The sequence below is a fragment of the Carcharhinus amblyrhynchos genome, chromosome 2 (assembly GCF_965287045.1).
Source record: "Carcharhinus amblyrhynchos chromosome 2, sCarAmb.v2.hapA, whole genome shotgun sequence".
NCBI lineage: Eukaryota > Metazoa > Chordata > Chondrichthyes > Carcharhiniformes > Carcharhinidae > Carcharhinus > Carcharhinus amblyrhynchos.
In genome coordinates, this window is record NC_137325.1 from 43,065,813 (window position 1) to 43,078,888 (window position 13,076).

At 42.7% G+C, this 13,076-nt stretch overlaps 1 protein-coding gene across 2 annotated transcripts in view; it reads right to left on the reverse strand.

Moving 5' to 3' along the window:
• Positions 1 to 1,795: 1,795 nt before the first annotated feature.
• The window catches only part of LOC145353987 (ubiquitin thioesterase otulin-like), an 82,816-nt gene continuing 71,535 nt past the window's right edge, over positions 1,796 to 13,076 (reverse strand). For both annotated transcript variants that reach the window (XM_080205053.1, XM_080205061.1), the window contains one exon: positions 1,796 to 2,291. In XM_080205053.1, the coding sequence (XP_080061179.1) occupies positions 2,094 to 2,291 (198 nt within the window). In that variant the 3' untranslated portion in view covers positions 1,796 to 2,093. The remainder of the gene's footprint in view (positions 2,292 to 13,076) is intronic.

Consider the following 13,076-nt stretch of genomic DNA (forward strand, 5'->3'; position numbering starts at 1 on the left):
CTACCTCTGGCAGCTTTTAGACACTTACCACTCTGTGAAAAAATTGCCCCTCTGGACACTTTTGTATCTCTCCCCTCTCATCTTAAACCTATGCCCTCTAGTTTTAGATTCCCCTACCTTTGGGTAAAGATACTGACTATCTAGCTGAACTGTGCCCCTCATTATTTTATAAACCTCTATAAGATCACGCCTCAGCCTCCGACACTCCAGAGAAAAACGTCCCAGTCTATCCAGCCTCTCCTTATAATCAAACCATCAAGTCCCGGTAGCATCCTAGTAAATCTTTTCTGCACTCTTTCTAGTTTAATAATATCCTTTCTATAATAGGGTGACCAGAACTGCACACTGTATTCCAAGTGTGGCCTTACCAATGTCTTGAACAACTTCTTGTACAATGTCCTTTATTCAATGTGCTGGCCGATGAAACCAAGCATGCTGAATGCCTTCTTCACCATTCTGTCCACCTATGACTCCACTTTCAAGGAGCTATGAACATGCACTCTAGATCTCTTTGTTCTGTAACTCTCCCCAATACCCTACCATTAACTGAGAAAATCCTACTCTGGTTCAATCTACCAAAATGCATTATCTCGCGTTTGTCTAAATTAAACTCCATCTGCCATTCGTCAACCCACTGGTCCAATTGATCAAGATCCCATTGCAATCCGAGGTAACCTTCTTCACTGTCCACTATGCCACAATCTTGGTGTCATCTGCAAACTTATTAATAATGCCTTCTATATTCTCATCCAAATCATTAATATAAATGACAAATAACAGTGGACGCGGCGCAACATCAAGGGCTGAAGGGCCTGTACTGCACTGTTATGTGCTATGTTCTATCTTTTACATATTTGAAAAAAACTCTTCCTATCTTCTTTTATATTACTAGCTAGCTTACACTCATATTTCAGATTCTCCCCACTTATTTTTTTAATTGTCCTCTGCTCACTTTTAAAAGCTTCCCACTAATCCTTGCCACTTTGTATGCTTTTTCTTTTGCTTTTATGCTGTCCTCGACTTCTCTCAGAGATAGTAGCAACCCCAGCACTGAGCCCTGGAAGATGGCACTCAGTACAGAACTCCTTCAAATGGTCATCTCTTTGCCACCTTTCAACCAGACTCTTATCAGTTTGTCTGGTCTCCACTACATCCATACAACTTCCAATTTTAAGTAATAGCATTCCAAAGTAACTTTATCAAATATCCACTGAAAATCACAATATATAACTCCATAAAATGTCCTGTTGCCCTTGTGAGTTTATCACTTTCTCAAAAGATAATGGTAAGGTGGGTGCTAAGGAAGAACCTGTCACTTCTGAATCCATACTCACTGCTGAACTAGATCGAAAGCTAATGTGACCAGTTTCCACGTGCCTAAGTTTTGTTAACAATTCTGCATCTCAACTGGTCCATTGCAAAATGAACAAATCTGATGCATGTAATTCAGCCTCTAGAAATTTCATTTGGGAGAACTGGTTGACATTTTAGCTAAGTGGGTGAACAGACCATCTTTCCAAAGATTCGCTAGGGGAGAGCTGAAAAGAAAGCAATCTATAATAAGGGTTTTAAAAAATAATCCAGTTAAGATGACCTTTAACATTGGGATTTAGCATAGTATCACACATCTATATAGTATAAAAGCAACCCTTAAAGCTTAAAAACACAACACCGAGTCCCATCAGCTGGTAAAGTCTGAAAATGTTTAACATCAAATCATTATATACCTCTATAGTAACGTTTAGCCAATAACGTTTGTTTATTCCATTCCTAAGAAAGACTTACAAAGGCAGAGTCTGATTTTTGTACAGATTTAATCAATTATCTTACAGAAATGTCAGCAGGAAAATAAAACAAAGTTCAGAACAGCAAATCTCTCATTTTAAATGTATTTTTATTCTCCTGGCTAACAAGTAGGGTCCCAATACCTTTTGTTTACAGATATGCAATTATGCTTTTAGCAATAAGTTTTCCAAAAATGTTATGCTGCAAATTTTCCCACAATTAAGAGGTTCACAGGAAGCAATCCTACGTTATCTGAAAATGAGAACAATCCCTTTCCAGATTAAGGAGGATACACAGTTCCATGACATTCAGCTTATATACTGGTCACGAGCATCTTCGACAGGTACATTATAATGCCTGTCATCCTCAGTTATTAGTGTAACCATTGGCCAGTCCTCTTTGTGATCATCGGGATAGAAAGTGACAAATTCATCAGTTCCAAATTTGTACAGCCTGAAAACTCTGATAGTCAATTCTAAGGCGTATCCCAGAAGAAACATTTCAACCTAAAAAAAACCAAAGTGTATGTCAATTCAGTAGCTGATGTGCACAGCCATTTATTATGATTGTTGAACAAGTAACTATATAAACAACCAAGTCTATTCATAAAGCCCAAACTAATGACAGCTATTACCCCTACAACTCAGGTCTTTATCTAGGATGCCTTTATCTACAACTTGCTCATGTGATCCCATTATATCTTTAAGATAAATGAAAACTGAACAAATATTTTTAGGTGAGGTTAGGGGTGGCATGGTGCCACAGTGGTTAGCGCTGCTACCTCACAGTGCCAGGGACCTGGGGTTTGCTTCTCAGCTTGGGTTACTGTGTGGAGTTTGCACATTTTCCCCTTGTCTCCGTATGTTTCCTCCGAGTGCTCCGATTTCCTCCTACAGTCCAAAGATGTGCAGATTAGGTAGACTGGCTATGCTAGTGTCAGGGGGATTAGCTAGGGTAAATGCCTTAGTGGGATTGTGGTCGGTGGACCGAATGGTCTCCTACTGCACTGTAGAGATTCCATCATTCTGTGATATTGCATTGTTTACATTTCTCCTTATATGGACACAGCAATTAGGCTTAAATAACAGAAGTAAGTTTAGAGAAGACAAAAGCGTGGTAAAATGTAAATCCCTGCAGACAAACCTACAAGTGACACATTAACATGTTGTGTGCAAGTTCTAGTGTATAGGAAGTTTCCCATATCAGTAGCCTGGCTCAGAGCAGATTTATAGTACAGAAGGAGGCCATTTGGCCCATTAAGTCTGCACCGACTGTCTGAAAGATTATCCCACCGGAGCCCATTCCTCATAACCCCATGCATTTACCCCACTAATTCTCCTAATCTAACATCTTTGGACTGTGGGGGGAAACCAGAGTAACTAAGGTAAACCCTCATTGACATGGGAGAATGTGCAGACTCTACACAGTCACCTAAGACTGGAATCAAACTCAAGTCCCTGGCATTGTGAGGCAGGAGTTATAATAGAACATAATAAAAATGAGAACATAAGAATATAAGAAATAGGAGCAGGAGTAGGCCATCTAGCCCTTCGAGCCTGCCCCACCATTCAATAAGATCACGGCTGATCTGAAGTGGATCAGTTCCACTTTCCCGCGTTCTCCCCAAAACCCTTAATTCCCTTGTCTATCAGAAATCTACCTACCCATGACTTAAATATATTCAGCGAGGTAGCCTCCACCACTTCAATGGGCAGAGAATTCCAGAGACTCACCACCCTTTGAGTGAAGAAGTTCCTCCTCAACTCTGTTCTAAACTGCCCCACCCCCTCTTATTTTGAGGCTGTACCCTCTAGTTCTGCTATCCTTTCTAAGCGGGAAGAATCTCTCTACTTCTACCCTATCTAGCCCCTTCATTATCTTGTAAGTCTCTATAAGATCCCCCCTCAGCCTGCTAAACTCTAATGAGTACAGACCCAGTCTATTCAACCTCTCTTCATAAGCTAATCTCCTCATCTCTGGTATCAGCTTGGTGAACCTTTTCTGTACTCCCTCCAAGGCCGATATATCCTTTCGCAAATGCAGGGACCAAAACTGCACACAGTACTTCAGTTGCAGCCTCACCAGTGCCCTGTAGAGTTGCAGCAAGACCTCCCTACTTTTATATTCTGTCCCCCTCGCTATAAAGGCCAACATTCCATTCGCCTTCTTGATCACCTGCTGCACCTGCAGACTGGGTTTTTGCGATTCGTGCACAAGGACCCCCAGGTCCCTCTGCACTGTGGCATGCTGCAGCTTTTCGCCCTTTAAATAATAATCCCTCCTACTATTATTTCTACCAAAGTGGATGACCTCACATTTGCTAACGTTATACTCATCTGCCAAGTCCTCGCCCACTCACTCAGCCTATCCAGATCTCTCTGCAGACTTTCCGCGTCCTCCACTCAATTCGCTTTTCCACTCATCTTCGTGTCATCAGCAAATTTTGTTACCCTACACTCAGCCCCCTCCTCCAGATTGTCTATGTAAATGGTAAACAGTTGAGGCCCCAGCACCGATCTCTGTGGCACTCCACTAGTCACCAACTGCCAACCAGAAAAGCACCCATTGATTCCAACTCTCTGCTTCCTGTTAGAAAACCAATCTTCAATACACGCCAATACCTTACCCCCAACTCCGTGCACCCTAACCTTCTGCAGCAACATTTTGTGAGGCACCTTATTGAATGAATAATAAAAGGAAATTTATCAAAGGCCTTGAAGAACTGAATGCACTAAGATATAAAATGGTCAAAGAAAATTGAACTCTGGAATGTTCCTTCCTTTCTCATCAGGCAAAAGTAAAAAAATTATGCCATCAGCCACTCTAGATTGGTTGGGGAAGCTAAGAGTAAGAATGGGGGTGCGGTTAGCAGAACCTAAAAACACTATGGGTCGTAACTTGATCAGAGTAGCAATCCATAACAGACTACCACTATGTACCAATTTACCTGCATTTAAATTCTAAAGAGCTTGTCTTACCCAACCTCCCTGACTCAGGCCAGGCCAGGCCAGACTTAAGGCAGTGAAATGTGCTCTTGGCTTCAGTAGCAAAGTGTGAAAGGGGCAGCGCAAAGGAAAACACACCCTATTTTATAGGGGGTGATCTGCAGGTGAATTTAAAGGTCCTGGGGGAATCATAGTTGTGGGGTGCCTCCCTTGAAAGGCTGGGTCTGGGTCTTTAAAATACTCTGAAGTTTGAAATGCTCTTTTTCCTTCTAACTCTTTCCGAGCAACTAACTGGTAGAACCATCCAGAGTTAATGATTTAAATCACTTTGTTGGATGACTTCCAGCCAAGCGCAGTTGTCCAAGGGAAGTCAGCGTTCTGAACAATTGCTGGGTAAACGCCAACCTGGGAACTTCCAAGAGGGATTCTCTTCTTTGGGGTATCCCCCAAATTCTGTACTAGGGAGCCCGGAAGTTATAGGTCATAGTGTTCATCTTTCCCCATCAGTGTGTCAGGCTTGGCCGAATCATTACATTTGGCTTGGAAACAGAGCAGCTAAAACATAACAAGGTTGACACTCCAATGCATTACTGAAGCCATGCTGCACCTTGTACTACTACTCTTCCAAAAACTGGTATCTCAGAATGCCCCAGGAGAGTGGTTAAGATCTTGTCCCTTTTTTTGAACAGCAAAGAATCTCTCTTGGTGTACTAGACTGCATTTGTCCTTTAAACATCTCTAAATCACCTTTTTAGAATATTGTAGGAAATTATGACAATTAACATAAAAGTAGGTCAAAAGGATGAAAATATTGAACATCCTCTGGGGTTAAAGGAATTTAATGAGAAAAAGCAGAAAACTTAGAAAAAAATTGAAACCCAATTCCAAAAAGTTCTCCCAATCTCCTGTACATTTGGCAGAAGTCCCTGATGCCAATTTAGAGGTTCCTAATCTCCCACCAGAGCTTCTTTGGAAATTCTAGGACAAGCTCTCCACAATTGCTCCAAGCAAGCTAAGTAGATTTCCCATTTCCTTTCGTTGCTCCCTCATCGCCCACAAAAATATTACATTCAATGAAAGGTACAGAGAGATGAACATATAACAAGAAACAAAATGCAAAACAGTTAGGGTTTAGATAATGTTAAACCACCTTGTAACATTACTTTTTAAAACTATCAGGTTATATGAGATCAACATAAGGACACAAGAAATTGGGCCTGCTGCACCATTCAATGAGATTTTGGCTGATCTTCTATTTTAATACTATTTTCCTGTATGATTCCCGCATCCCTGATCTTTTCAAATATGTAGAAGTCTATCAATCTCAGTTTCAAACAGACTCAACGGTTGAGTCTCCACAGCCCTCTGAGGCAGAGATTTTCAAAGATTCAACACCTTCCAAGTGAAGAAATTCCTCCTCACCTCAGTCTAAGTGACCTGCCTCTTATTCTGAAACTTGTCTCCTATTCTAGACCCCTCATTCAGGGAAATATTCTTCCCTGGGCAGCACGGTTGCACAGTGGTTAGCACAGCTGCTTCACAGCTCTAGGGACCTGGCTTCAAATCCTGGCTCGGGTCACTGTATGTATGGAGTTTGCACATTCTCCCTGTGTCTGCGTGGGTTTCTTCCCGCAGCCCAAAGATATGCGGGCTAGGTTGATTCCATTCTAAATTGCCCTTAGTGTCCCGGGATGCATAGGTTAGAGGGATTAGTGGGTAAATATGTGGGGATATAAGGATGGGGTTGTGGTTGGTGCAGACTCGATGGGCCGAATGGCCTCTTTCTGCACTGTAGGATTCTATGGTTTCCTGCATCCACCCTTTCGAATCCTGTAAGGGTTTTGTACACTTGAATGAGATCACCTCTCATTCCTCTAAGCTTCAGAGAATGAAGGCCCAGACTATTTAATCTTTCCTTACTGGATGATTCCTCCATCCCAGAAATTACTTTAGTGTACCTGTGTTGCTGCCTCCCTATGGCCCCTCAAACAAAAATCACACAAAAGACTCCAGGTACGACAATCTCACCAAGGCATTATATATTTGCAATAATATCAGTTTTCAGATTACCACGTATTAGAAGAGCAACCTAACATCCAAAATAGGAGAAGGAGTAAAGCATTCAGCCCTTTGAATTCACTCCACCATTTACTGAGATCATGGCTGATCTACTTTACTCCTATGCCAAAAACCTCTTGTAGTAAAAGGCCCACATGCCATTTGTCTTCTTAGTTGCTCGTTGCACCTGCAAGCTGGCTTTCAGTACTCATGAACAAGGACATCCAAGCCCTTTGAATTTCAACACTTCCCAACCTCTCACCATATAAGAAATACTCTATATTTATTTTTCTTACCAAAGGATAATAACCTCACATTTCTCCACATGGTATTCCATTTGCCAAATCTTTGCCCACTCATTCAGCCTCTCCAAATCCTCTCAAAGTGACTTTACATCCCCCTTATAGTTCACACTTCCACCAAGTTTTATGTGAATTGAAAACTTGGAAATATTACATTTAATCCCCACATCAGTTTTCAGTTTTTTAAAATATTTTCTACGTGCATATCTAGATTAGTGACTTGAACTGTTTGAATCTTTATGAACCCTATTATAAAATGAAAGTATCCCAAGGGCACGTCTGAATTCAAGGGTGTCAGTCATTCCTTTAAGTGATCACATGTCCACTACCCAAAACTTGAGTTAAAGAGGCATAACTTAAGGATATAGAAATATACCCCTATAACTGCTTCCCCCCATACCTTTTGAGAAATGTTTTATGAACATTTATTTTGCAAAATAGGTGCATGAACCAAAGTAGAAATTCCAAACTTTGTATCATTTTGAAATTTTTCTTGTCCACATAAAATACCAAAAACATGCTAAATTCTCGAAAACAGATAGGCTTCTCTTTTCTGTTTAATTAATTATCATCCCATGAAGCAGAGTGTTACTAAATTACCTGGCAGCTATTCCCAGCAAAAATCAAATATCAGCTCAAATTAGAATAGCTCATAGAGTCGTCAGGCCCGATTTTACCATTCTGATTCTAAGTGCTGAATCTAGGAGTGTTTCAGATTTGACTTTTAGACCTGTTCTCAAGCGCCCACATACATACCCTGCCTGAAAAAATTGCAGTGATTCTGAATCACGCTGCAGAAACCTGTGGGTGGGGTTTATCGCACCCGAAACACTGCTGCTCTGATTGGAGCCTTCAACTGCGCATGTGGGGTAAAAAAAAGTAGAAAAACACTATCCTGCTACATCGCTCCCAGGCCTGATAATGCCTCCCCCCTGGCTTCCACAGATATCGTCCCAAGCCCACAACATAACTGTCCTCCTTATTCCCCCTCCCCCAACTACCCAGACCGATCGTAGCCCCCTATCCTCCTCGCCCCCACCAACCGCAAGCCGAGTGGCAGCGGACCACCCGTTCCCCATCCAAGAGCCATCTGACCTGCCTCTCTCCACCCCCACGAGAGAGCCATCTGACCCTCCTCCCTCCCACTAGAGAGCCATATGACCCTCACAAGAGGTTATTGCTGAAGGTCGAGGGACATGGAGTTGGGGGTAGGGTGTTAGCGTGGATAGAGGATTGGTTGTCAAATAGGAGGCAGAGAGTGGGGGTCAACGGGTGCTATTCGGATTGGCGGATGGTGACTAGTGGAGTGCCCCAGGGGTTGGTGCTGGGGCCTCAGCTTTTTACCATTTATATAGATGATCTGGAGGAGGGAACCGAGTGTAGGGTGTCGAAATTTGCTGATGACACCAAGATTGGGGGAACGGCATATTGTGCGGAGGGTGTGGAGAGTCTGCGGAAGGATCTAGATAGGCTGGGCACATGGGCCAGGAAATGGCAAATGGAATTTAATGTTGGCAAGTGTGAGGTGGTCCACTTTGGTAGGAAGAATGGTAGGAAGGACTATTACTTACGGGGCGGAAAACTGCAGCAGGCGACGGTGCAGAGGGACCTCGGGGTCCTTGTGCATGAGTCGCAAAAACCCAGCCTGCAGGTGCAGCAGGTGGTCAGGAAGGCGAATGGGATGCTGGCCTTCATAGCAAGGGGGATTGAATATAAAAGTAGGGAGGTCTTGCTGCAGCTGTATAGGGCATTGGTGAGGCCGCAGCTGGAGTACTGTGTGCAGTTTTGGGCGCCGCACCTGCGCAAAGATATTTTGGCCTTGGAGGGAGTGCAGAGGAGGTTTACTAGGCTGATACCAGAGTTGTGGGGGTTGAGCTATGAGGAGAGGCTGAATAAACTGGGCTTGTACTCGTTAGAGTTTAGAAGAATGAGGGGAGATCTCATTGAGACGTATAAGATGATGAATGGGATGGATAGGATAGAGGTGGAGAGACTCTTCCCGCTCAAAAAAGACAGTAGGACTAGGGGGCACAGCCTCAAGATAAAAGGGGGACGGTTTAGAACGGAGTTGAGGAGGAACTTCTTCACTCAAAGGGTGGTGAATCTCTGGAATTCTCTGCCCGTTGAAGTGGTGGAGGCTGCCTCGCTAAATATTTTTAAGACGCGGGTTGATGGGTTTTTGATAAGAGAGGGGATTAAGGGTTATGGGGAGAGGGCGGGAATGTGGAACTGAGCCACAACAGATCAGCCATGATCTTATTGAATGGCGGGGCAGGCTCGAAGGGCTAGATGGCCTACTCCTGCTCCTATTTCTTATGTTCTTATGACCCGCCTCCCTCCTCTCCCCCATCAGACCCACGTTCCCCTTCCAACCAGTCTGAGTCAGAGAGCTGCCAGAAGCTCTGAACTTACCTAATCAGAAGCAGGAGTGACTGAATCGGACTTTTACAGACCATGTCTGTTTCGCGCTGAAACTGGATGGGCGAACATGGTGGTAAAGGGGAAAATGCCAGTAAGTTTGGGCATCCAGTCCATTAAGTCAATTCAAATGCATGCAAATACATTTAAATTGCTATTGCGCCTGTTTCAGGCACGGTCCTGATTGTGGCCATTTTAGGCACTTGGTAAAGGGGGAAACAGGCACAGAGGCAGTTGTGGATCACGCTACTTGCCTCACGCCCGATGTTACCAAGTTTCACACCCAAAAATTGTTGCACCTTGATGGTAAAATCAGGCCCATAGAATCATAGAGGCTTACAGCAGGGAAACAGGTCCTTTGGCCCAACTTGTCTATGCTGCCCTTTTCTATTAAACCCCCAAGCTAGTCCCAATTGCCCGCATTTGGTCCATGTCCCTCTATACCCATCTACTTACGTAACTGTGTAAATGCTTCTTAAAAGACAAAATTGTATTTACCTCTACTACTACCTCTGGTAGCTTGTTCCAGACACTCACCACTCTCTGTGTGAAAAAATTGCCCCTCTGGACCCCTCTGTATCTCTCCCCTCTCACCTTAAACCTATGCCCTCTAGTTTTAGGCTCCTCTACCTTTTGGGAAAAGATATTGACTATCTAGCTGATCTATGCCCCTCATTATTTCATAGACTCTATAAAATCACCCCTAAGCCTTCTACACTCCAGAGAAAAAAGTATCAGGCTATCCAGCCTCTCCTTATAACTCAAACTATCAAGTCCCGGTAGCATCCTAGTAAATCTTTTCTGCACTCTTTCTAGTTTAATAATATCCTTTCTATAATAGGGTGAGCAGAATATACACAGTATTCCAAGTGTGGCCTTATCAGTGTCTTGTACAACTTCAACATGATGTCCCAACTCCTGCAAACTTACTAACCATGCCTCCTAAATTCTCATCCAAATCATTAGTATAAATGACAAATAACAGTGGACCCAACACCGATCCCGGAGACACACCGCTGGTCACAGGCATTCAGTTTGAAAAACAAGCTTCTACAACCACTCTCTGGTTTCTGTCAAACCAGTTTTGTATCCATTTGGCTACCTCACTTTGGATCCCATAAGATTTATCTATCAGCTGTGTGTAAACAGATCACAAATGTTCAAAGTTAATCATTCATTCTTTCACTACATATGAAGCATGTTGGTTTACACATCCTGCGTTAAGTTTTCAACTTATCACCACGGGAAGAAGAATTTTTAAAATAGAGTAGAATTTTTGCCTTGCATAACAGCCATTCCCTGTAGAAATCACTCATGTTTCATTTTCATTGACTTCAACAGAAATATAAACTGGCTAGTTATCATAAGAAGACAAGCGTAGAACGCTTGGTTCTTCAAGCCTGTCCCACCAGTTAATAAGATTCATGGCTGATCTGACATTGTATCAGCTCCATTTTGCTATCTGCTCCTTTGACTCCCTTATCAATCAAAAATCTAACTCAGTCATGAATATATTCAATGATCCAGCTTCCACCGCATGATGGGGACTGAGAATTCAAAACAATAATGACACTCAGAGGAAATGCCTCCTCATCTGCATATTAAATGAGAGATCCTTTATTGTGAAACGGCCACCCCCCTCCCCCAGTTTCTAGATTATCCACACGGGGAAAGATCCTCTCAGCACCTACTCTGTCCCCTCAGAATTTTAGATGTTTCAATAACAGGAGCTGATCCAAACCAGTTTTATATTTGAGTGGTAGGCTGAAAGTGTACTCCGCCAAACTGCAATCCTGGTTTTCCTGCAAATGATGGAATAGATGTCCAAGACTGCAAACTTAGCAGATCTCTCCATTTCTGCAACATTTGTAATTGCAAAAAGCCTCAGTGAGTATGGTGGCAAATCTGAAGTTGCATAGCTGCAAGGAGATGGAGACCACTGTTCCCCAAGACGGCACAAACACAAAGCAAACTAAAAAGTGATCAACTAGGGCAACAAGCTTTTGCAGCAAAAAAATTGCTAGCTTTTTAAAGAGAAGTTGGAACTGAAATCCAGCTAGAAACTCACAGTTCTCAACCTGGTAGCCAAAAAAAGCATTCCGGGAGATTTTTAAATAATGCTTTAAACAAACCAGTCCCATAATTCATCAGCAGCAACCATGGGGACAGAAACGCTCATCATGCGACTAATGTGGTGACATTACGTATAAGGCAGCAGTGTCCAATCAAATTCAAACATCCTCTTAAAAAAAGAGCAACTTGGATTGTCTAGGATTTTGATGGGCAGTGTTGTGATTGGTGGGATTTGAATTTCATTTAGGGATTAGGCACAAGCAGAAAGCTGTTCCTGCAATGACAGTGACAGCCGTTCAGATCGCTTCAATTCTGATTAATCTGTGATTTGTTTTTAAAGTATACTGCAAATTCTCATTACATAAGAATATAATAAATAGGAGCAGCAGTAGGCCATCTAGCCCTTCGAGCCTGCCCCGCCATTCAATAAGATCGTGGCTGATCTGAAGTGAATCAGTTCCACTTTCCCACCTTCTCCCCATAACCCTTAATTCCCTTGTCTATCAGAAATCTATCTACCCGTGACTTAAATATATTCAGTGAGGTAGCCTCCACCACTTCAATGGGCAGAAATTTCTATTATTTCTATTATTAACTGCATTATTTCTATTTATGACTGTTACAGGAAACTGAGCTTTAACTCACAGCCCATTTGTTGGTGTGGATGTGTTCACACAGTAGGGAGTTTGAATTCCCAATATGAACCACCATTTTATTACTTATTTAAATAATTTAAATTCTACACAGGACCAACTTCATCTCCAGTCTTTTCCTAAGGTATTTTGCCAGCATGAAGATAACCAATGTTGTAACATTACCAATTTATATTTTACAGCTAATCTTAGAAAGCACACAGCCAAAAACTGCTAACAGGTTTTCAAAGAACAAAGAAAAGTGCAGCACAGGTACAGAGCCTTTGGCCCACCAAGCCTGTGCAGATCATGATGCCTAACTAAACTGAAAAAATCTTCTGCCCTTACTCAGCCCGTATCTCTCTATTCCCTCCCTATTCATGTACCTATCCAGACACCTCTTAAAAGTTGCTAATGTGCCTGCTTCTACCACCTCCTCTGGCAGCACATTCCAGGTACCCACCACACTCTGCATGAAAAACTTCCTCCAGGCATCTCCCTTAAACTTCCCCCTCTCGTCTTGAACCTGTGCCCCCTTGTAATTGACACTTCCATCTCGTCTATGCCTCTCATAATTTTACAGACCTCTATCAATGAAAACAATCCTAATTTATTCAATCTCTCCTCATAGCCTCAAGACCAAGCAACATCTTGATATACCTTCTTTGCACTCTCTCTAAAGCTTCCATGTCCATTTGGTAGTGTGGTGGCTAGAACTGTACGCGATGCTCCAAATGCAGCCTAACCAAGGTTTTATAAAGTTTCAACATGATCTTCCAACTTTTGTACTCAGTGCCCCGGATGATGAAGGCAAGCATGCCATATGCCTTCTTAGTAACCTTGGCCACCTCTGTTACCACTTT